Source organism: Cygnus atratus, chromosome 3, assembly GCF_013377495.2.
Source record: "Cygnus atratus isolate AKBS03 ecotype Queensland, Australia chromosome 3, CAtr_DNAZoo_HiC_assembly, whole genome shotgun sequence".
In the NCBI taxonomy this organism is placed as follows: Eukaryota; Metazoa; Chordata; class Aves; order Anseriformes; family Anatidae; genus Cygnus; species Cygnus atratus.
This window is the reverse complement of record NC_066364.1, coordinates 34,357,435-34,378,270: the sequence shown is the minus strand read 5'-3', so window position 1 is coordinate 34,378,270 and position 20,836 is coordinate 34,357,435. Positions and strand designations below refer to the sequence as shown.

The window sequence follows — 20,836 nt, the reverse complement described above, 5'->3', positions numbered from 1 at the left end:
TCTTTTAGTTTAAAGCCATTCCCCCTTGCCCTGTCTCTATACTCCCTGACAAAGAGTCCCTCTCCAGCTTTCCTGTAGGCCCCCTTTAGGTACTGAAAGCTGCTATAAGGTCTCCCCAAAGCCTTCTCTTCTCCAGGCTGAACTCCCTCAGCTTGTCTTCACTGGAAAAATGCTGTTAAGTAGCAACTATTGATATAAAAGCAGTTTATAGCAGGCCACTCGAAATCCAGGATCAGGACACTTAAATCTATTTTCAAGGCACTGCAAACACAGAGCACAGAAGTAGTGCCTGGTCTTACGAACTGCAGTCAGAGATAGAGAGGCACACAGATGGTGGAACATAAGCAAACACAATACTACCAGTAAGAATAACAGGTAGTAGTCCTAGTTTAAACAACAACCTGACTCATGTTGAGTGTGGTCCGTAGGCACCACAGTAAAACAAAACTGTTAGGTAAGATAATGAGTGTATCTGTGCCTGCTACGGGAAGCTTCTCAAGCCTGGGAAGGCATGAAGACATCTGATTGAAATCAAGATTCTGGGAGGGGACAGCATCAGAAGCTAGTGGGAGGTAGTAACTGACCTGAATATGTGATGAGAAAGGGATAAACCACTAAAGACTCTGAAAGTCTTTAGTAAAAAGAAATTTGCTTGTTAGTGCAGGTGTGAGATAGGGGAAAGGATGCACAAAGAAGGGATGAAGAGAAGAGTGGGGTCATGGTCACAACGGCAGGCAATGGAAATGGTAGTGTTTACGCAGGTATAATGTGGTTTCTGAGGCTAGAAAAAAAAAGTAGCTGAAATTTAACATGGTAGGGAACCAGCTGCTGAAGCTCTTTAGCTCAGCCTAAAGAGAGGCAGCTTGGCCAATGAGATAACTTCACCCTAGGTTTTACCAGCACCTTACACAGGGCTTGGGGTTTTGGAGTGTAGAAATCCCCCAAGATTTAGTGTCCAAGTCCAGAGAATGTTCAAGGGTGATCAAAACGCCAAGAGAGAGAAGCCCAAAGGGAGATCCAGGTTGCTTTATTTTTTTATTTATTTAATTTTTTTTGATAAATGTGTATTTTTCTTGTGCTGAGTAAGAAGAAGACTGGCCTTGGAAGCCTTGTCCTGCTCTTAAAGAGGTGAACCATATACTCAGTGCACCTTTAGTGAATAGTGAACCATGATGGAAAAATGTGTACAGAGAGAACGTTTCTTCCCAAGCTCTTTTTAGGTAGTAGGTGAGTTTTTTTCTTAAAGTGTGATGATTTATATTTCTGTTAATTTGTCCTGAATCATGAGTAGCATAACTTCCTAATTCCAGCTACTTACAGAAACATCTAAATCTTTAATGCCATTAGTTGCATAGAATTAATGTTCATTAAAAAGAAAGAAAGAAGCAGACAGACAAAAAACAGACATATGACAAATAACCAGACAGAAAAGAGCTGTGTTTTGTAGCTTTGTCTATGTAAGGTAAGTAACAAGATTTTCCCAAGGAAGGAAAGATAAACCCATGAAATTCCCAACTGAAATATAAAAACTAAAAAATAAAGTTGTCTGATTCTGCTTCCATAGTCATGGAAACAAACTTGCAAAGGAGGACAAGACCAGGTTTCAAGTTTTTAAAATCCTTTAACATTTTAAAGGCTGCACTCAGAAGCAAGATATTTTTGAGACCAGTGCAAACCTTTATCTGGGTATGTTTTGACCTGAGACCTCAATCCTTTAACATTGACTTCTTCCTGTAAAGAAAAATAAAACATACTGTTCTAAACAGAGATCCCATCGATATTTTACAGTTAAGCATTCCCTTCCCCAGTAAACACACAAATCTACTAGACATAAAGAAACACAGTTTTACAGACATCTATGACAGCTGTTAGTTAAACAATCTGGATAATGAAAAGATTGGAAAATAACAGGCCACGTACACAGATGGCATTCAGTACAGCAGCTTCATTAAATCACCGGGGTGAGGCTGATACAGGCTGCTGGTCTGGATCTGCAGTTTTACCTGGTTACTTTTCTCAAGATCAGGCGAGACACAGATCTGCTTCCAGTCAGTGGCAAGTACCATTGTCTTGAATTTGGCAGAATCATAGAGTCACAGAATGGTTTGTGTTGGAAGGGACCTTAAAGAACACCCAGTTCCAACCCCCCTGCCATGGGCAGGGACACCTCCCACTAGACCAGGTTGCTCAAAGGCCCATCCGACCTGGCTTCAAGCACTTCAAGGGATGAGGCATCCACAGCTTCTCTGGGCAAGAGAAGCCTGAGTGACACAATTTTATCTATCTCTTCTGAGGCTTTTGCATCTCAGAGTCTTTGTTCTCTCCCTCAAAGACAGAGATGCACAGACTATGCCCTTTGCTGGCTGGATTATTCTCTGATAGAGTGAATTGCACACAGTACAGCATCCAGACCTAAAGTTTCATAACAGCTTCACACCAAGACCAGATTATGTTGGACCTCATAGATTTGCAGAAACTCTCACTTGTCATCAGAATGAGACCTTCAGCTGTGCGCTACCTTGCAAAGTGCTTCTGAGAGTAAGAGCGCGTACCCTGATTCCCTCAAAGGACCTCCTGACCTTGTCAAGCTCTGGCATACAGATAGTGCCATAGCCATTTGCTACTGCTTTAGTCCTGCTGCCAAATTCTGCTGATGAAACCAGGCCTACAATATTTTGTGGCCTTCAGAATTTCTTCCTTCTCTGAATTTTGTCATGTTGTAAGACCCTCTCTCTAAGCCTCTGGTGAAGCACAATAGTCAACTAAATGTTGCAACTGAGTCTCATATTGCAGAAGAAAACACCAACTAGTAAACAGCACTGACATTCTAAAAGGGCTCAGATTAATGGATAATGAATTTTATTAAATTAGCAGCCCATATCTGCATATCAGTGAAAGCCCCTTGTTTCTGATTACCTCCGGGAACAAAGAAGACTAGAGCATGCTTACATGTAGTGGCAGTGGGCTTAGCACATGTTATGTTCTTTCGTAGATAAATATTAGTTAACCGTGCAGAAGAACCAGATTTCTATTAGGAATAAATATTTGTAGTTCCCCTTAAGTCAGTGTTGACATGTTTATTTCACATAGAAAAGTTCTGATTCCTAATTTTCAGTAATTTTACTTCTTCACTGTGATTCACTTCATTGCACAAGTTTTCTTTAAGCTTTCTGCATTAGTAGCTTGTTGCTTTAAAATGTGTGCAGATTTTTTTTATTTTTTTATTTTTTTTAAACACAGAATTCAATATTTCATTTCTGAAAACTTGGTATTTGGGAACCATCTGAAATCAACCATGGATCCTGAAAGGAAACCTTACAGATTTCACCCTCTATTGCAGAAAGAAAGATCTGAACATACTGAAGCGGGCCAAAGCTTTAAACCCAATCCGTATCCATACCTGAAAGTGGAGGATTTATCTTCTGCCAGGTCTGAGCATACAACATAAGACTTTTTTCATTTGAATCCCTACAGAGTCTAAATGAAGGGTCCTTTCCCTTCATGCTGAACAGATGCTCTTTTTCTTTTTCTTTTTCTTTTTTTTTTCCTTACATGACAGACTGGAGTTAAATATTATGCCATCCACTTTCAGCCTTGGTAGGCAGCTGTGCCTTTTTGTTGTAGTGTCATGACTATTTCCTATGGCTCATTCCCCAGCAGATCTGCATGAATTTCATCGCAAACAGATCCTGGTGGGTTTAAAGTCCTTCAGGTGTACAACGAAAGACTTCCTGAACCATAGGGATGGTTGTTCAGCCAGACCCTCTTGCTGCAAAACAGGCATTTGCACTGATCTCCCTGCAAATTAGAGACTCCAGCAACCTCAGATGGAAACCACAATAACGAGGTGGCAACAGCCCTTTTCACACAACCAGTCTTTTCTTCTGCTCTGTAGCAAAGCAGGAGAATAATGGGCAGCGTGGAAGGAGACGAGATGGGGCAGGATTGAAGCAGTTTCCTATGGAGCATCTCCAAGAACATCATTAACAAGCAAAACCCATAACTGAATGAGGAACAGCTGCCAAGCTCTACTACTTCCTCCATGAAATGAAGTTTGTCAGGGTGGAAACCGTGTCTGGAGATGAAATATAGAGATGGTGTAAGGGGGAACTGGAGTTTCTTTTTGTTTGACCCCACTTGTCTACTTAAAGAGTAATTGAATACTCCTTGCAGGGTATTTGAGTGCATTTTTCAGCACCTGTACCTGACCAGTATGAAGAATAAGGAGATAACTCACTCTGGCTTCATTCCCTTGGGATGAGAAAGTGTGTGTATATATGTGTGCCTACGGAGCCCATGTGCTTTTTTCTTTTTCTGGGTCCTTAGAGTCAAAATCTAAACCAGCCCCAGCTGTTCCTTATAATTAAATTTCAGTAACTCAAGCTGGGTGTTTTTATTTTGACTAGTGACTTAAAAGTGTTGGCATTTAAATGGCTTCAGCTATATTTCAGAGTTAACATTGAGAAACTTCACATAACATATATTAGCGTTATTTGTCTGTTGGCAAACTCAACAAAATAGCACTGCGTTGATTTACATAGTGAAGGTTATCTTTGCTAACAGAAGGACTCCGAATTTCATTATTTAAAATATGAGGATGAATCTCATCACAGTGCAGGAGGCTACAGATGGCACTGCACACAACTTGCCACCTGAGGCAAGGGCAGAGGTGAAGTTTATATTGCACACTTAATCCTGTGTTCAAATATACCTAAAAGATCCAGAAGCCAAACTGACACAAAATTGTCTGTGGTCAGCCCAGATCTGGCTGTAGGATGAAAGCTTTCCATTCCTGATACGTGGGTTTCTTTCTGCGTGTCTGCCCTCCCTCTCTCTAATTTATTTATAAGTCATCGATGATATTTATGCCATATCAGTAATTATTCACGGGTGGTTTGTGATGCAATAAACAAGTAACATGCCTGGTTTTCATTGCAATTTCTGTACTTTGGTATTTTAGTACATGAAAACCTGGATATAAGAAGTATTAACAGTTGTACACCAGCAGAAAGAAATTAATTTTATGCCTGCTTCTGCACAGAAGCCAAAAGCTTCAGGAAATAGAATCTCTTCCCATAAGCATCTTTTCAGATCCAGTTAGGAGAGGGGAAGGTAAACAACGGGCATGGCTTCAGCTTTGAAATGCAAGCTTTGCAGTGGCAGCACGGCAGTGAGATACGATCATTCATGTGATAATACATATGATTCACAATATGTTTCTGACTGGTGCTCCAAGACTCCAGTACTTTATATTGACGATCCAGCTGGCTCCTGCTTCCATCAAGCCGTGCCGTGTGGGAGCCCAGCCGTGGCATGGGGCTGTGGGCAGCCTGGATGGGCAGAGAGGAAGGGTAACTTCTGAAAAGCTGAGCACCTCCTGCTCCGACACAAATTCTGGGAACCACCATGCACTGCCTAAAGAACAGGAGCTCCAGTGCCTGGGTGGGGACACGTCCTCACCACCCACCTACACAGCACCGGTTCCACGACATGGAGCACTGTTAGGAAGCTGGCTTTACGTTGTAGCTGCAACTATTCCAAACCCCAAACTGAAGCCCCAGGGGAAAGGATAGGGAATGACTTCTGAGCCTGCTAGGGGGCCAGCTGATCCCCATGGGAAGTCAGCTGAAGTCACCAGAGCTAGACCTGGGACAGCCTGGATGAGCACGCTCCTGGCCGCTGGCAGTAGTACTCCATAACTGAGTGAAAAACAAGGCAACACTGCTGAAGAAAGCAAACAAGGAAGGAGAAGAAAAGCATCTTCCTGCCAAGACGAAGAGGGAAGCAATGAACGATGATTACCGATAGAAAATAACCCAGAATTAATGAAGAAGAACAGCAAAAGCAGTGCTCAGAGGAACACAAACATTTTATAGCAATGGTGAATGGCAACTTTAAAAGGGTGGGCAGAACTCATCACCTGTTCACACAGTATTTGCATTATATGACTTGGCTGAAGGCAGTGACCAGGGTTAGAAGATTACTCTTGGAGACTATGTAATTTTATCAGAAGAGCCTTCCTGCAAGTGGAAAGCAGTTCCAAAACTGAATGACGGGGCTAGGTTTTGGTCTTGTTATTACTGGTGTTTTACATTTAAATCAGGCTCACATATGTAGCCCTTTTTGGGAAACATATTGAGCTATGGAGGCTAGAGGGCAGCTGCCAACTTAAGCACAACTAAATTCAGCCAGAAATGCCGAGCAAAAGTGGAAGGAACACCAAAGTGTATTAGAAACTAGGATTATAAAATCTCTGCCCACCGAAGAGACCGGAAGAATGTAGATAGCTCCGTATTATTATTTGTAACGTGGTAAAGCCTAGAGGCTCCAACCAATTACCAGGCTCCATTGAGCACAAGGAGGCACCACAAAATAAAAACATGGAAACAGACCAAACCGTATCCCAAGCCCTCCTTGGAAAACAGAAAGGCTTGTTGGTACTTTACCTTCCTGACAGTTTGGTGAACATAGGCAAACCTCAACTACCACACTGATTAATCCAAGGCAATGCCCTCCCCGCCTGAGAGAGAGCTCTTAAAAGAGCAGATCTGGGACAGATTTTGCAAAATGTCAAGCTTGTGTCCCTGCCTTTTGATCTCAGGGGACACGTGGGTGCTGCACACATCCCCAGATCAGGGCATTTTGCCCAGCGCTGTGATGGGGAGGGGAAGGATCGTCCCTGAGGGCTCTGGGTTTCCCACACTGCCGTGCAGCCCTGGCTCTCCCTCAGTTTTGTGCTTCTTTTCCTGGACCTTCCTCACTCCTCTGCACCCCAGCCCATCCTCTCCAGCCTCTTCTTGCCATCTGTCCTTGACATGCATCTTCTCAGGTCTGTCTTCCTTAAGGATTTCCAACAGGGCAATGAGGTTTCTCACCCGGCACATAAACTCAACATCCCAGGCAGTGTCACCTAGACACCCAACGTGGTGTCTAGCCAGCTAGCCCTGCGCGGTGCTGAGGACAGACATGGTGCCCAGGACAGACAGGGGACGCAGACAGGCTGCCTTGCTGCCACACGGCAAACCAGCCAGGCAGGAGCGCTGCGAGTTTACAGGGAGCTTGGGCGAGCAGCGGTGTGTGCAGGTGTGCACAGACATGCCTTCAGGCTCAGACCCTTGCCTCTCTTTTAGACGTTTTGTCGTGGCTTTGGGAGATTCACTAGAGGGCTGGAGCAGACATTTCACTGAGCTTGGAAGTACACTGACCCAGCAAAAAGCCGGCTCGCCTCTCCTTTAGCGTGCCAAACTTTCTGGCGGCCGCAGACAAGAGACGCCGGCAGGGACTCGGGGACACGGACACACGCGATCCCCGTGCACCCCCTGTCGCCACAGCCCCTTTCCCGAGCACTCCGGGATCCTGCAGGGCACTTCGAGGCGGTTCGCTCACGGGTGTGCGTTCCCAAGCACGTTACAAAGAAGTGAAATAAAGAGAAGGGCACCAAAGCTCCAGCCCGGGAGGCGCTGAATTGCTGCGAGGCTTAAGCGCAAAGCAGGCGCTGTGCCCCGGCGGGACGCCTGGCCCCGGCAGCCCCGGGACCCTCCGGGCTGCCCTTCGCCACGCTCCGGCAGGGACCGGAGGCATCCGTTGGGAGCCGAGCATCTCCCCAGCCCCACCGGGCTGCGGAGGGGGGCCGCGGAGGGGTGCCGCTCGCCATCCCCATCCCCTTCCCGACGCCTGCAAAGGCAGAGACGGGGGAACCGGGTGGGACCGGGACGGTACGAGGGGCCGGGGCGGGCCGGACCCCCCCGTCGGGCAGTGGATGGGGGGCGGGAGGGAGGGCGCTGGGAGGCGGCAGCTCCTCCTCCACGGGCAGGCGGGCAGCCCGCCCGGAGCCGCACCGGTTGCTCGGTGCCGGCGGAGCGGCGCCGCGCCGCGGGCTATATAAAGGGCGGCGGCCGCTCGGCGCTCCCTCACACCGGCCGGGCCGGTGCCCCGACAGCATGGCCTGCGGCGGGGCGCCATGGGAGGTGGTCTCCCCCCGTGCCTCCCGCGGACCCTCCTCTTCCTCCTCCTCCTCCTCTTCCCGCTCCTCCCGCACCCGCGGCTGCCGCTGCTACCCGCTGGCCGCCGCGGGCCGCGCGTAAAGGCCGGGCCCGGGGGGGCGGCTCCGCTGCCCTCGCAGCCGTCGCGCCCGGAGCCCGGGGGGGGCCGCAGCCGCCGCCCGCGGGCATGCGGCGGCCCCGCTGCCGCTGCGGCCGTCGAGACGCGGAGCGGGGCGGAGGGCGGCGGGGCTACGCCTAGGGGCGGCCGGAGCCCCATGCCCGGGGCTCGGCGGGCAGGCGGCGGGGCGATGAGGCGGCGGGGACAGCGGGCTCAGCCGGCCCCCGCTGCCCCCCGCTCCCCGGTCCGCGGGGAGTGAGGCAGCTCCGCGCTCCCGGAAGGGCGGGCGGGGAGGTGGTGCCGGAGCGGGGATGCTGCAGCCCTCCCCCGGCGCCCACGGGGTCCTGCCGGGGTAGAGCCCCGCCGTGCCGTGCCGTGCCGAGCTCCGCCGTCTGCGGGGGCGGCGGCCGCGGAGGGATGGAGCCGGCGAGCCCCTGCCGGGCGCCGCTGCTCCCCGCCAACGACTCTTACCACGGGCGAAACTGCAGCGCCGAGGAAGAGATCTACCAAGATGCCACCCCCCTCTCCGGGAAGATCATACTCGCCGTCGTCCTGGCGCTCGTCACCCTGGCCACGGTGCTCTCCAACGCCTTTGTCATCGCCACGGTCTACCAGACGAGGAAACTCCACACGCCGGCCAACTATCTCATCGCCTCGCTGGCCGTCACCGACCTCCTCGTCTCCATCCTCGTCATGCCCATCAGCACCGTGTACACTGTGACCGGCAGGTGGACGCTGGGCCAGATCGTCTGCGATATCTGGCTATCCTCGGACATCACCTGTTGCACGGCGTCCATCCTGCACCTCTGTGTCATCGCCCTGGACCGCTACTGGGCAATCACCGACGCCGTCGAGTACTCCACGAAAAGGACTCCCAAGCGGGCAGCAGGCATGATCGCCCTGGTGTGGGTCTTCTCCATCTGCATCTCCATGCCCCCCTTGTTTTGGCGGCAGGCGAAGGCCGAGGAAGTCTCTCACTGTGTGGTGAACACGGACCACGTCCTCTACACCGTGTACTCCACGGTGGGAGCCTTCTACTTCCCCACTTTGCTGCTGATAGCCCTCTACGGGAGGATCTACGTGGAAGCCAGATCGAGAATTTTGAAGCAGACGCCAAAGAAAGCGGGTAAAAGACTAACTCGGGCTCAGCTGATCACAGACTCCCCGGGGTCGTCCTCCTCCGTCACGTCCATAAACTCCAAGGCCCCCGAGGGGTCCAGCGAAACGGGCTCGCCCGTGTACATGAACCAGGTGAAGGTGAAGGTCTCGGATGCCCTGCTGGAGAAGAAGAAACTCACGGCCGCTAGAGAGCGGAAAGCTACAAAGACTTTAGGGATTATTTTAGGAGCCTTCATTGTCTGTTGGCTGCCCTTTTTCATCATCAGCCTGGTGTTGCCTATTTGCAAGGACGCTTGCTGGTTCCACATGGCCATCTTTGACTTTTTCACGTGGCTCGGATATCTCAACTCCCTCATCAATCCCATCATCTATACGATGTCGAACGAAGACTTCAAACAAGCTTTCCACAAACTCATACGTTTCCGATGCACAAGCTGAAAATGTTGAATGCGATGTGTTCGCCGGGGCTGCCCCCATGCACGCCCGTGCCCGACGCCACAGGTGGGTGTCCCCCGGCCCCCCCAGCGGCGGTGCTCGGGGTGGGAAGGGGCGAAAGGGAGAGGGGGGGGGATCGGGAACGGCGGAGAGAGGCGCGGTCCCGGCAGGGCCGGGTTGCTCTGTGCCCGCCCGGGTGGGGGCGAGCCCCGAGGTAAGAGAGTGCGTGTGTGTGTGTGAGAGTGAGCGTGTGAGGGTGTGTATGGGTGCGTGTGTGCATGCGTGTGCGCTTGCATGTATGTGCGCGTGTGCTTGTGCGTGTGCACGTGTGCTTGTGTGTTCTTGTGTGTGCCCGTGCATGCGAGTGTGCGCGCGTGTGTTCGTGCGTGTGCTTGTGCGTGTGTGTGCGTGCGCGTGTCGCACGGCTGCCGGGGGGTGACTCTCGGCAATCGGCTCTTCCCCCCTTCATTAAACCCCCGTGCCGCCATTTCGTATGCTAATGCCCGGCTTAGGCTAATTAGCGCACGCCGAAGGGCACACTCGTGCCCGGCTGCCGCTGCGCCCCGCCGCCGCCTCCCGACCCCCCAGGAGCAGCAGCCGGGTGCAGCCCCGCTGCCGGCGTCGGTTTCCTTATTTATTTATTTATTATTAGGAAAGGGAGGAAGGTAGGGTAGGCCCTAGATTAAAGCTGCTTGCAAAGTTCAGCCTACTTTCTGGCCTCCTTACGGCTCCGACTTGTGCTGGGAACGGAGTCGGAGTCCCGGCCTGAGCTGGCAGCAGAGATCCTTAGAAGAAAGCTGCCCTCCAGCCACCGGGAAAGGCTCCACACCTTCACGTTCCTCCTCACTCGCTGAAAAACCGTGCCTTTCTGCGCCTCTGACAAAAGTGGCTGCCAGCTAATAGGTCTACCCGGTGCCACGGTCTGCAGAAGACATGCTCGCCTTTATTGTGATACTTTAATAATTCTGCCAATCTTTTGCTTTTTGTCTGCAGAATCAAGTTGCTATTGTAAAGACCCACTGCTTGAAACTTCCCCAAGCCAGTTGCCAGACTCATGATGCTGCAAAAACGTCAATACATACTGCCACCAAACTGCTCAGCTCTGCATTTCAGTGTAATGACTCTGGCAGAGATGCTGTTCCAATAGACATGCAGATCTGTTGCAAAAAAAAAAAAAAAGAAAAAAAAAAAAGGGCAGCCTCGAATCAAGGTCTATAATTCATCTGGACTGAAGAAAAAGTTTGAGAGTAAACTCAATTTATTTTGCAGGCTTAACTTCTTAATTTGTTCTCCAGCCGGTTGTAGGGGTGTGCACCAGAGCACAGTTGTCTCTGTCTGTGTCGGTAGCATAGTTGTACTTCTGCACACCTGTAATTTCTTTCTTTCAGTGGAAAGAGTTGCTCACTCACCATGAGCCACAGAAGAAGGAAAGGCGGAGGTTAAAAGAAATTAGGAGCATCACAGTAAACTCTGTAAATGACTCCTTCAGCTGAACATGTGTGAGAAGTGGCAGTGTGCAAAAGTTATATTTGTATTTCCAAACAATAGCAAATGCAAGTACTGTAGAAACGAGTTGTAGACCTGTTCAACTGCACTGCATATCTATAGCCTGTCCTCATCGTTGCCTTCATAATGTGAATACTTCTTGCTTCTACTCCATGACTTGAGAGCAGAAAACAAGAAGTCCAATGACCTTTTCCATAAACCAGCTGGGAATAGAAGTAGCAGTTTGCTGTTGTAACCATGTTTTCCATTTTGTGTCAGTTGCACACCCTTACCGCATGAACCACTGCAAAATTTAGAACTCTCTAAGTAATTACATTATTGTCTATTTTGTAAGAAGTGAAGCAGTTTGCTCTTTCAGAAGAGCTGTATCACCTGCAAAATAAATACCCATGAATCATTAATAAAATAATGTTATTGAAATTACTCTCCTCCCTATTTCCCCCAACTTTTTTTTTCCTTTTTTTTTTTTTGATCTGATCAGACCTTAAGAAAGGTCTACGTACATTCAGCAGTCAAAGTTAGAGTTTCAGGATATGGTCCACCTGCTGTGATAGAACTGCATTGATTGTTCCTACTATGTGTAAATGAAAATGAGTATAAACAATAAAACGCTTTACTGTGTTCTCAAGAGTGTTTGGTAGCAAGTGTGTGACTGAAAGGAGTATTTATTGGTTTACCTGGTTTCTCAATATTGACTTTTTAGGTAACTGATTTGATGAGTCACTCAAGAAAGCAACTGATGAAGGCTGAAATTGCAAGCTTCGATCAGTGGTCAGATTTTTAATAGGCAACTTTCCTAACCAGTGCTGTTAGAGAAAACTTATTATTTTTATATAATCCAAGATTAATTTATTTTTTTTCTTGACAAATATTTTTCTTAATCCATTAAAGGAAACAAAACTTTTTTGGTACTTGGTGGATACTGTACTTGACGTTCTCTTAAAACTGTATATGTCAGAAATAGACATTCCAGATGGGGGCTGTTATAAAGATTGCAAAAACCTTACATGATTTATCTACCTATTATTCTTCAGAGAGTCATTTAAGTAATAAGGATTTATCTACCTAATTGAAAAGTAAAAAAGAACCTGAGCCTCTGTGCCTCTGCAACTCCCATTAACTGTAAAGAGGGAGAAGAGTTCATGGGCAGGAAAGACACTTGCAAGACATAAATTCAAGCAGTGGAAAATAAACATTTCTAGTAATTTGAAGAAATACAGAAGACTTGCCTCAAAATTGCATACCTCTATAAAAGAGAAATACCATGCTAGGCTTCTAGAAAGTACCCTCATATTATTAAAGATAAATCTAATTAGAGGAATCTTCTAAAACAGCAGCTTAATTTATTGAGGTGCTTAAGTTGCTTTTAAATTTATTTATCGATTTGCATACATGGGGTGAAGAGAGCAAGAAGGACAGCATTCAACAATTCTCAACCTATTCTCTAATTAGTCGTTTTCCAAGGCTGTAATAATAGAATTACTTTTGTTTACCCCAAATTTTCAGTGAAATCAAGAGGCTTCTTGTGTGTCTAAGAATTGGCAAATCAGACCCTAAAACTAATATTTTCAGCATTTCCGCAAGGCAGTTATGTTTTTCAAGAGTTTTACAAAGTTACGTGACTTGCAGAGTGCGGAGTTCAGGGGTTGGACTTCCCCGGTCCTCCCGCTGTTGGAGCATACATTTATCTTCAGCAACAGACAGCAAAAACTCCTGGCTCCCTTTTGTGATGTGAGGATTTTGCTGAGAAGCAGTGAAGCTAATTTATCAAGAAATTTTCCTTCCCAATTTATGCTGAGGCTCTGAGCTTTCTGCACAAACATTTCAGATAACCTGATGCTCGCTGCTAGGAAGACATCGTTGTGAAAGCTGCTGAATGACCTGGGGCCAGAGATGGGAAGTGAACTGGAGCCCTGCTGAAATACTCTGGCTAAAGGCCTCGTGCTGGCTGAGCAGTCTCATCTAGTTCAGAAAACCATTCCTGCAGAGAGATAGGTAGAGTGAGGATGTGCAGCTGTTCACAGTGAGAGGGAAGAAATGTAGGGCAAACATCGCCTGGTGCAAGCAAATGTAAATATGTGAAAAACATCCCAAGATGAAAGGATTCATTAGCATGTTTTAGGACAGGAAGGGTGGCCCGTATGAGCTATTCCCTAATCTGGGATTAGCAGAGCGTGTCCTGGCTAGGTTTTAAAACATGTCAGGGTTCAGGGAGCAGTGGTGAAGCTTTGGCTCTCTCTGGAGCTCCTAGGGAGCACTGGGGATCTGAGGATGTTGTCCTCTTGCCTCTCCACTCCTCGCAGTGCCTGGCCACTGGGCTCTGCCTTGGGAAGGATGGAGCACCTGAAATCCTCAATGGGAGTGGCTATCCTTTCAACCCTTTTATCCTTCTATCTCGGTGGGGTTCAGAGGAGTCTGCCTCTGTGTTATTTTGGCACGAGGACCTCTTCATGATCCTACAGGTGAACTTCAAAGGTTCTTAAGCCTGTGTTGTTTTGGTCTTTCATTCCATAAGCATCGTGCCTTGCTCTTATTTGTGTATTTATTTGTGGCATTAGATTCAAACATTGCCAAATGATGTTGCAGTGAAAAAAAAAATCTGCCAGGCACTGAGGTTTGAAGCTGATCACACATTTGCAAGACCTGTGCTTCCCACATTTAATGGTAAAGGGTTATGTGTGTGATAGTGTTGCTGACTGCAAGCGCTGTGAGACATATGACTGCTCAAGAGTAGCTGCAGTTGAGGGATCAGCTGCCTGCAGCCCCCTAGCTGTGCTGTTTTCCTAGTATTTCACAATTTTTCCTAAGAATCATTTCTTTTTCTTCCTATTAATAAAACACAGCCACAGAATATAGAAATTGAGAGAGGAAATCCCTCATAATGAACCTTCATATCCCTGTGCAGCAGGCAAACCATTCTACCATTTCGGCATGTGTAAGAAAAGGCCTACTGTGCCAAGGCTACGTGGGACAAAAGGACCTTCTACTTCGAAAATCTATGCCATATCCACTGCCACAGCACCTGAGAAAGCAGGGCTGGTCTTCAGCCTCCAGCAGAGCTCCGTGGAATAGGGATGAGAGGTAATGCTCCATGTAGAGCAGCAGCTTGCTGCTCTCCTCTCCTCAGGCCTGCAAAAGGCCAACCTGCCTTCCATGAGCAGAGCCCGGCCATGGCCTTGTGGGCCACACTTGGTCAGAAAGGGGTGGATATTGTCAGAAGCACATTCACATCTGTCTAAATGAATTCTTTCAGGGTTGTAATACCTGAAAGAGGTTGTCATATTGGTGAACAAGCACTGTGGTTTGCAGTCGCAAATAGGGCTGAGCAGCATGGCAAAGGGCAATCCTGTATTCAAATGGTGAAATCCCATTCAAATTAAAAGTGTATCGGATGATGAAGAACGGTTTCTCCAGCAACAACACAGCCTGTAGCAAAGAGAGGGGACAAAGAAGTCATTGCAAATTTACAATCCTTGACCTGGTGTACATAAAAAAAAGCGGTTATTACTCTCATGTCTCAGGACTCCAGCAGACAGGTGAGACAACGGTTTCAGAGAGAAGAACAGTACCAAGGAGATGTAGAAAAATTATAGGTGTTCATTTATTTAATGAAGTAGTCTCTGACGTCTTTTTGTGTACTAGGATATTTTTTATGATTAACAGCCTGGCTGTATGAGGACAGAAAGGTTTGCAGTTCATATTACTTTGACAGAAGTATTTTTTTTCTTATTCCAACAATTAGTATCTAAAACAAAATACATACATAGTTTAAGTGAACTATCCTATAGCAGTGGGTTTGGCTGATAAAAATAATCATGAAACATTTAAGCTCAAAATGGTCATATAGAAAAGCAAGGCTGAAAATGAAGCTTTTTAATCAATCACGTATTAAGCTTGAAAGATGTAATATAACAGGCAACTCAATACATAAGGTGAAGAGGAGATCCACAGGATATCAAATTTACAATACAGAGATCAAAATCTCTTACTGAGTCATTTTCAGGAGCTGGAGAAAGACATTCTTTGCTGTTCTTCTCAGAGATCAAACTCTTTGCAGTCATCCTTATAAAGGAACAAGACTTTCTTATTGTCTTTATATAAATAATGCTTTGAAGGCTACAAAACAGACAGAGTTTATGGCTGCAAGGCTTTCACCGAGTAATCATATATTCTGTCTTTTAGGTTGAATGGTCATAGAAAAATAGGAAAGACAGGAACAGGGGATTATTATGTAAAATAATCCCTTTTCTGCATTTCTTTCACTGTACAGAACTAAGGCAAAAGCTAGAATAAAAGGGAAAAAACAATATCTGGTCAATTTAGGCATTTATGAGGTTACATTAGATTTCAGGAACATGTTTAGGGTTGAATGGGGCAAAAATAATAAACACATTTCCAGAATTCAGTGAAATGGAAATTAAATTAGACTTCTCCTTCCATCCAGATACCTCAGGGGTCCCTCTTTCCTAATATTAGTTTCATAATATCATTTCTAAAAATCTTGCTATTCCCAGATATGATCGAATTAATGTTTATAATATGTTCATACCTGTTTTTATATTAAGCCATACACTTTCCAAGCTCACTCACCCTTTTTCTTATAGAATTCAAATTTCAATTTCTTTGTGCTATTTTCTACTTGTGTGCTGGGGTTACAACATCTTTAGAATCTTGTTTGGACCCAGCCCTCTAAAATCCAGTCCCTGAAATTATGAGAAGCACTGTTTCTCATATTTAGAGAATTTAGAACATTTAAGAGAAACAGAGAAAAAGCAAGCAAGGCTCCTCTTTCTTATTTACAGGAGGTTGTCCTTCCTTGAACTCTGTTCCTAGAAGAAAAAATGTTTTAGAATTGAAGGACACAGATGTGATACAAACAGGACCATACAATAGGTCAGACCTCACACAAACCTGACCATGGGGTCACAAAAACACCATGGGGTACAGTAGTCCTGCTGCAGTTGCTTGGACCTCCAGCCACACACACACACACACAAAACAGGGTTCCTTACCCAGAAAAGGAATTAGAAATGGAATTTAATAAGAAGACATGACAGACTGCACTGATCAGGCACAGGGCATGGCCAGACTGCAATACCAAGCAGCCAACACAGGGCCAGCCCCTTTTACCCCTTTATCACTCATTCCCACACTTGTTCCTCCCCAAAACACTTTGAAACCTCCCTTTCCCCACTTTCAGTTCCTCTCCTTACAGTTGTCCCACCATAAGTTTTGTGCAACCCCCAAATGCTCTTCTCTTACATCTCCTGATGTGTCACATACCACCAGGCTGTAATCCCCTTTATTTCAAAAGGTGCTCCTGTTGACTCATCATGATGGGTTTCAGGCCTGGACACATGGCTTGATGCTTTTCTTCTAAGTCCTTAATTTGGGTGCCCCTTCTTATGAGTCCTTAATTTGGTTTTCCCCAGCAACATGTGCCATGGTGCCCCTGTGCTCTTCTGGGCTTGTGGAGATGGGCCTTTGATAGCCTGATGGTCTGTGTGATGGGCCTGGGAAGAGCTGGGGCAGGGTATTACTCAGCTTCCTCTTCCTGCCAGTGTCTCTTTGTGCTCTTTTCTGACGGGGCAGAGGAGCTTTTTAGCAGGTAACCAAACATACTCTCTCCAGAGAAAATGAGAAGGGATATAGCTGGCTACCACTTTGCCTGTCGTCAGAAGAGTAAGTGTGACTGATACAAATAATATAGGTTGAATTAATCAGGATGTCAGAAACTGCCTACTAAACTATAGTAAGGAAAGAAAATATTCTGTTGTGAAATCTTCATGCTGAATGAATGTATAGACACAATAGGCAGAGGATGGTTATTTAGGTGTCCACTAAATAATCTTCAACAGCTCACCAATGAGTATTCAGATCTATTCTCAGCTTTGAGACCCTGAAGAATAACCTAATGTGTCCTAACATGTCAGGCCAGAACTAGATCTTTCATATCACAAGTTGAGATCTTACGTACCAGGCAGAACTCAAGTACCTTTGTGTAAGCTTTTTGAACTTTGATGAATTGCACACTAATGGAAAAGATGGTTGAAAAAGTCCTCATAAGTTAATCAGCCTCTTTCATTTATATGCTTGTGCTTTGGTTAAAATTCTAGCAGGAGCTACCATTAATTCCTTACGAGATTGCCAGTAAGGCACAGGACAGGTACTCATACCTGGGCAATGTATTCACATATTTAAATATACTTACGAATAGTGTATTTACATACAGCTTGACGCAGACCAATCACTTCCTTACTTTCAAATATAAGTAAGAGGTGATCTGCAGAGTCTGTGATTTGGGGCCTCATAGAAATCTTGGGGAGAGGTATTGTCCTCCTCTTGGACAATAGCCAAGTCCCACAGATGTGCATGAGACATACATTATTCAACATTTTAACTAGAGAGACTGGAAATTCAACAAGCGAAGGGGATTGATGCTGAGAAGGGCAAAATAATATAACAAGGAAAAAAATAATCCTGCTTATGAATGCACAATAAAAATAACACACATTCCTCCCTCTCCCTACCACCCCCCCACCCAAAAAAAATAAAGAAAAAAAAAGAAAAAAAAAAGAAAAGAAGAAAAAAAGAAGAGAGAGACCTCTTTTAGAGACAGCAGGAACAGTTCTTCTTCGGAAAACAGCCGTAGTCAAAAGAACAAACAATATTGCATAGAGAAAACAAAGCAGAAGACAAGTTGTTCCACCTTGTAAATTCCTATGTTCTGTATCCTGTGCACTATGAGAAAGTGCCTCAGAAAGGATACAGTAGAACTACAAAACATGCAAGGGAAAAAAAAATATCATCAAGGTGTGTTTGAAGCCTCTTTTGGACACAAGTAATCTTGCACTCTCACTACCAAGACAGATGAGCCAGTGCTTAAGGTTTTCTCCTTGGTATCACGCAAGGACAACTCAACAGTAAGTAAAGAGAAAGCAGGCATATTCAGAGGAAAACGATTGTTATACAAAATGACACATTTCTAAATGCTGTCTGGCTCACTCTCATTCTACCATGCCTGAAAATCCTGAGGAAGCATTTCTGAGACTTTTCTTGTCTCTAGTTTTAGAGGAATGCTGATTCCCCAGCCTGCCCTACTTCTGCTTTAGGCAAAGAGGAATTAAGACCCTTGAATATTCTGCCACAGTTTCCCGCTGTGACTCCTCTAGTAGATGTTAAATTGCAGCTAAAATGGATTCTGAATGGCACAGTAAAGTCTATATTCCAAGGAAATATTGCCTTGTGTCTTTCAGAGTGGGCATGCAAAGATTGATGTTTGTGGAGCTAGTGGATTGCTTCGAAATTCCAGAGCCCAGTTCCTGATGCTCTACATTATTAAGTGTGTCTCTACTTGTACAGCAGAACTGAATATTTGAAAAAGTAATCATCCTGCAGTTTCCCAGAACGGGGGACTCCAGGGTATTATGAGGAAAGAAGGCTCACACGTGCTTCTCTGTATTGTTCCTCGTCTATATACAATTAGAGGGCATTAGCTTTCATTTATGAAGGAAGGATTTTATCTCTACTCTCTTTAATTAAATCACAGACCTTCTCACTAGTTCATAAATAGGCACTGCTGTAACTCAGCTCCTACAGAAAACAGCTGGATGTAAACACCCTCTAGGATACTCTTGCCCAACTTTTAAACTGCAGTATTTGTTTCAATTAAATAAAAGTTAGTAGTACTGGGAATTTTACATTTCACTATAGGAACAGTGAATTGATCTCTGTCTGAATGACAGGTTTCAGTCACACTTCAGTTAAAGCATACAAAATATTCTGAGAATTTTGTCAGCAGAAATAATTGAGTTCCTTTGATCAGGCTTGGGGTAGGATCCTAAAGGGATTCCGCCACACTTTTCCCAAGCAGCGTAGTTACTAGTTCATTATATAGAATGAGGTTCTTTACACTCTTTCAACTTCCTTTACATATGGTATTTTTGACTAAGTAGTGTATGTGGACTAAATCCTTGAATTGGCTAGATAGAACATTCCAAATTCAGACCCATCATTTCAAAAGATAGTAAGAAGTGTGATACTTTTTCCCATTGTATTTAATGAGGCCATTGTTCCTAAGCAGAGAGCAACACTGGGGTTTGTATAGTTGTAGGTTAGTTGTATAAGAAAAAAAAATGAAGATTTTTAATGCTTTCAGAATACTCCTTTGCTGTTTTCAAACCCACCTTTTTCAAAATCAAACTACATGTCCTTCCCTTTCCATATGTCTCATAAATTCTTAAGACAACAACAACAAACTACAAAACTGAAAAATATGAGAAGTGAATATCAAAAAGTATCATCAGTATCGAAAGGAAAACAATATATTCTTTAAAAGATTGCCTAAATGTAATAGTAGAATTTTATTTATGTTTTTTCCTAGGGAACCTGCATTTATCAACATGAACACTTCTAGGTCCCAAGGAAAACTTTCACGGCTAAAAGTCTCATCTAGCTCAAGACTTCGTGTTCTGTGGTGCACTGGATTAGTAAAAGAAGTAGTTTTTCAATACTGTTGCATAGTACATGTTGGCAACTCTTGATTTCCTTTAACATCTGTGATGACTGCAATTTAACATTCATGTAATGCATAAAAGGCTGCTGGAGATGCTGGAGGCAATACGGCAATAATACTACCTTTGATTGAGGGAGCATGTCCTCCATTAGAGACCAAAACTCACTAGCTGGGAATGATTTTAGACCATTGATGGCCAGTAGACAGTGATATTACAGCTGTAAATGTCAGCTTTCTGCCCTCTAGACCTGGGCAGACACTTGCACATTTTCAGGAGTAAATCCTGTCCTACATGTCAACCAACTGCAGTGTGCTCCCTTTGGGGAACTATCTGGCACCTACCTCTCACTGCTCCATGCACCAGGTCCAGCAGGCTGGTCAGGCTCTGCACAATGCTGAGGGACATGTGAGGTAGCTCCTCATCCCTGTCGGGGATCTTGTGATCAAAACAAACAATAGATGGAGAAATACTTGTTAATTGCCAAACCTCTGTGAGCAGTTTAGCATCTCCCCACCCTCACTACATATAAGAAGATGTTCCCCCCCCCAACCCCCCCACCCACCCAAATGCCAAAATTCAATGGAAGAGAAGCTCTCAATATAACTTGTAAGACCTACTGATTGTGGACAAGTATTTTTGCTCTACTCCCCATGTTTTACCACTCTTCACCTTCACAAGGAGACCTGAGGCTTTGCTAGCCCCAGTGACAACCGAAGCTATATTTCCCAGTGCTCCTGTCCTGTACCACATCCACATGACCCACCACTGCACCTTCTCATGCGCTGCTGCTCCATGCCTCAGATGCCCTGGGAAGAGTGCTACCCAAGAGGGACTATCACAGAATCATGGGAGAGGTGCTCTAGCCCTCTGATCATCTTTGTGGCCCTCCTCTGGACCTGCTCTAACAGGTCCACATCCTTCTTGATCTGGGGGCCCAACTATCACCTGGATCTGGGAGCAGAAGAAAAGCATAGCAGGGTTTGATCTGCTAAGTGACCCTGAGTAATTCTGTGCCTCAGTGCCCCCCTAATAAGGAAGACCAATCTTCTTCCTTTGTGGAAATAAGTTTTATTATCATCATATACTTTTCAGAACATGTTTATGTCAGCCCTATAAAGAGCTGATTTCCAAGGGAGTAGGAATTCATCAGAGTACTCACA

General features: G+C 45.6%; 2 protein-coding genes across 2 annotated transcripts in view; one reads left to right on the top strand and one right to left on the bottom strand.

Annotated features, from left to right (window-relative positions):
* Positions 1 to 2,066, bottom strand: part of MEI4 (meiotic double-stranded break formation protein 4) — a 149,036-nt gene extending 146,970 nt beyond the window's left edge. Inside the window, exons 1-2 of the mRNA XM_050709504.1 lie at positions 2,004 to 2,066; positions 1,677 to 1,731 (exon numbers count right to left, since the gene is read on the bottom strand). Coding sequence (XP_050565461.1) covers positions 1,677 to 1,731; positions 2,004 to 2,066 — 118 coding nt within the window. The remainder of the gene's footprint in view (positions 1 to 1,676; positions 1,732 to 2,003) is intronic.
* Positions 2,067 to 7,807: 5,741 nt separating this feature from the next.
* On the top strand, positions 7,808 to 11,788 carry HTR1B (5-hydroxytryptamine receptor 1B). The gene is made up of 2 exons (XM_035543155.1): positions 7,808 to 9,720; positions 10,648 to 11,788. The coding sequence occupies exon 1, from the start codon at positions 8,518 to 8,520 to the stop codon at positions 9,655 to 9,657; it is 1,140 nt and encodes a 379-aa protein (XP_035399048.1). The 5' UTR covers positions 7,808 to 8,517; the 3' UTR covers positions 9,658 to 9,720; positions 10,648 to 11,788.
* The last annotated feature ends 9,048 nt before the right edge of the window (positions 11,789 to 20,836 follow it).

What these genes read in the sequence shown, in the direction of transcription:
- HTR1B (XM_035543155.1), top strand. Translation starts at nt 8,518, where the DNA reads ATGGAGCCGGCGAGCCCCTGCCGGGCGCCGCTGCTCCCCGCCAACGAC.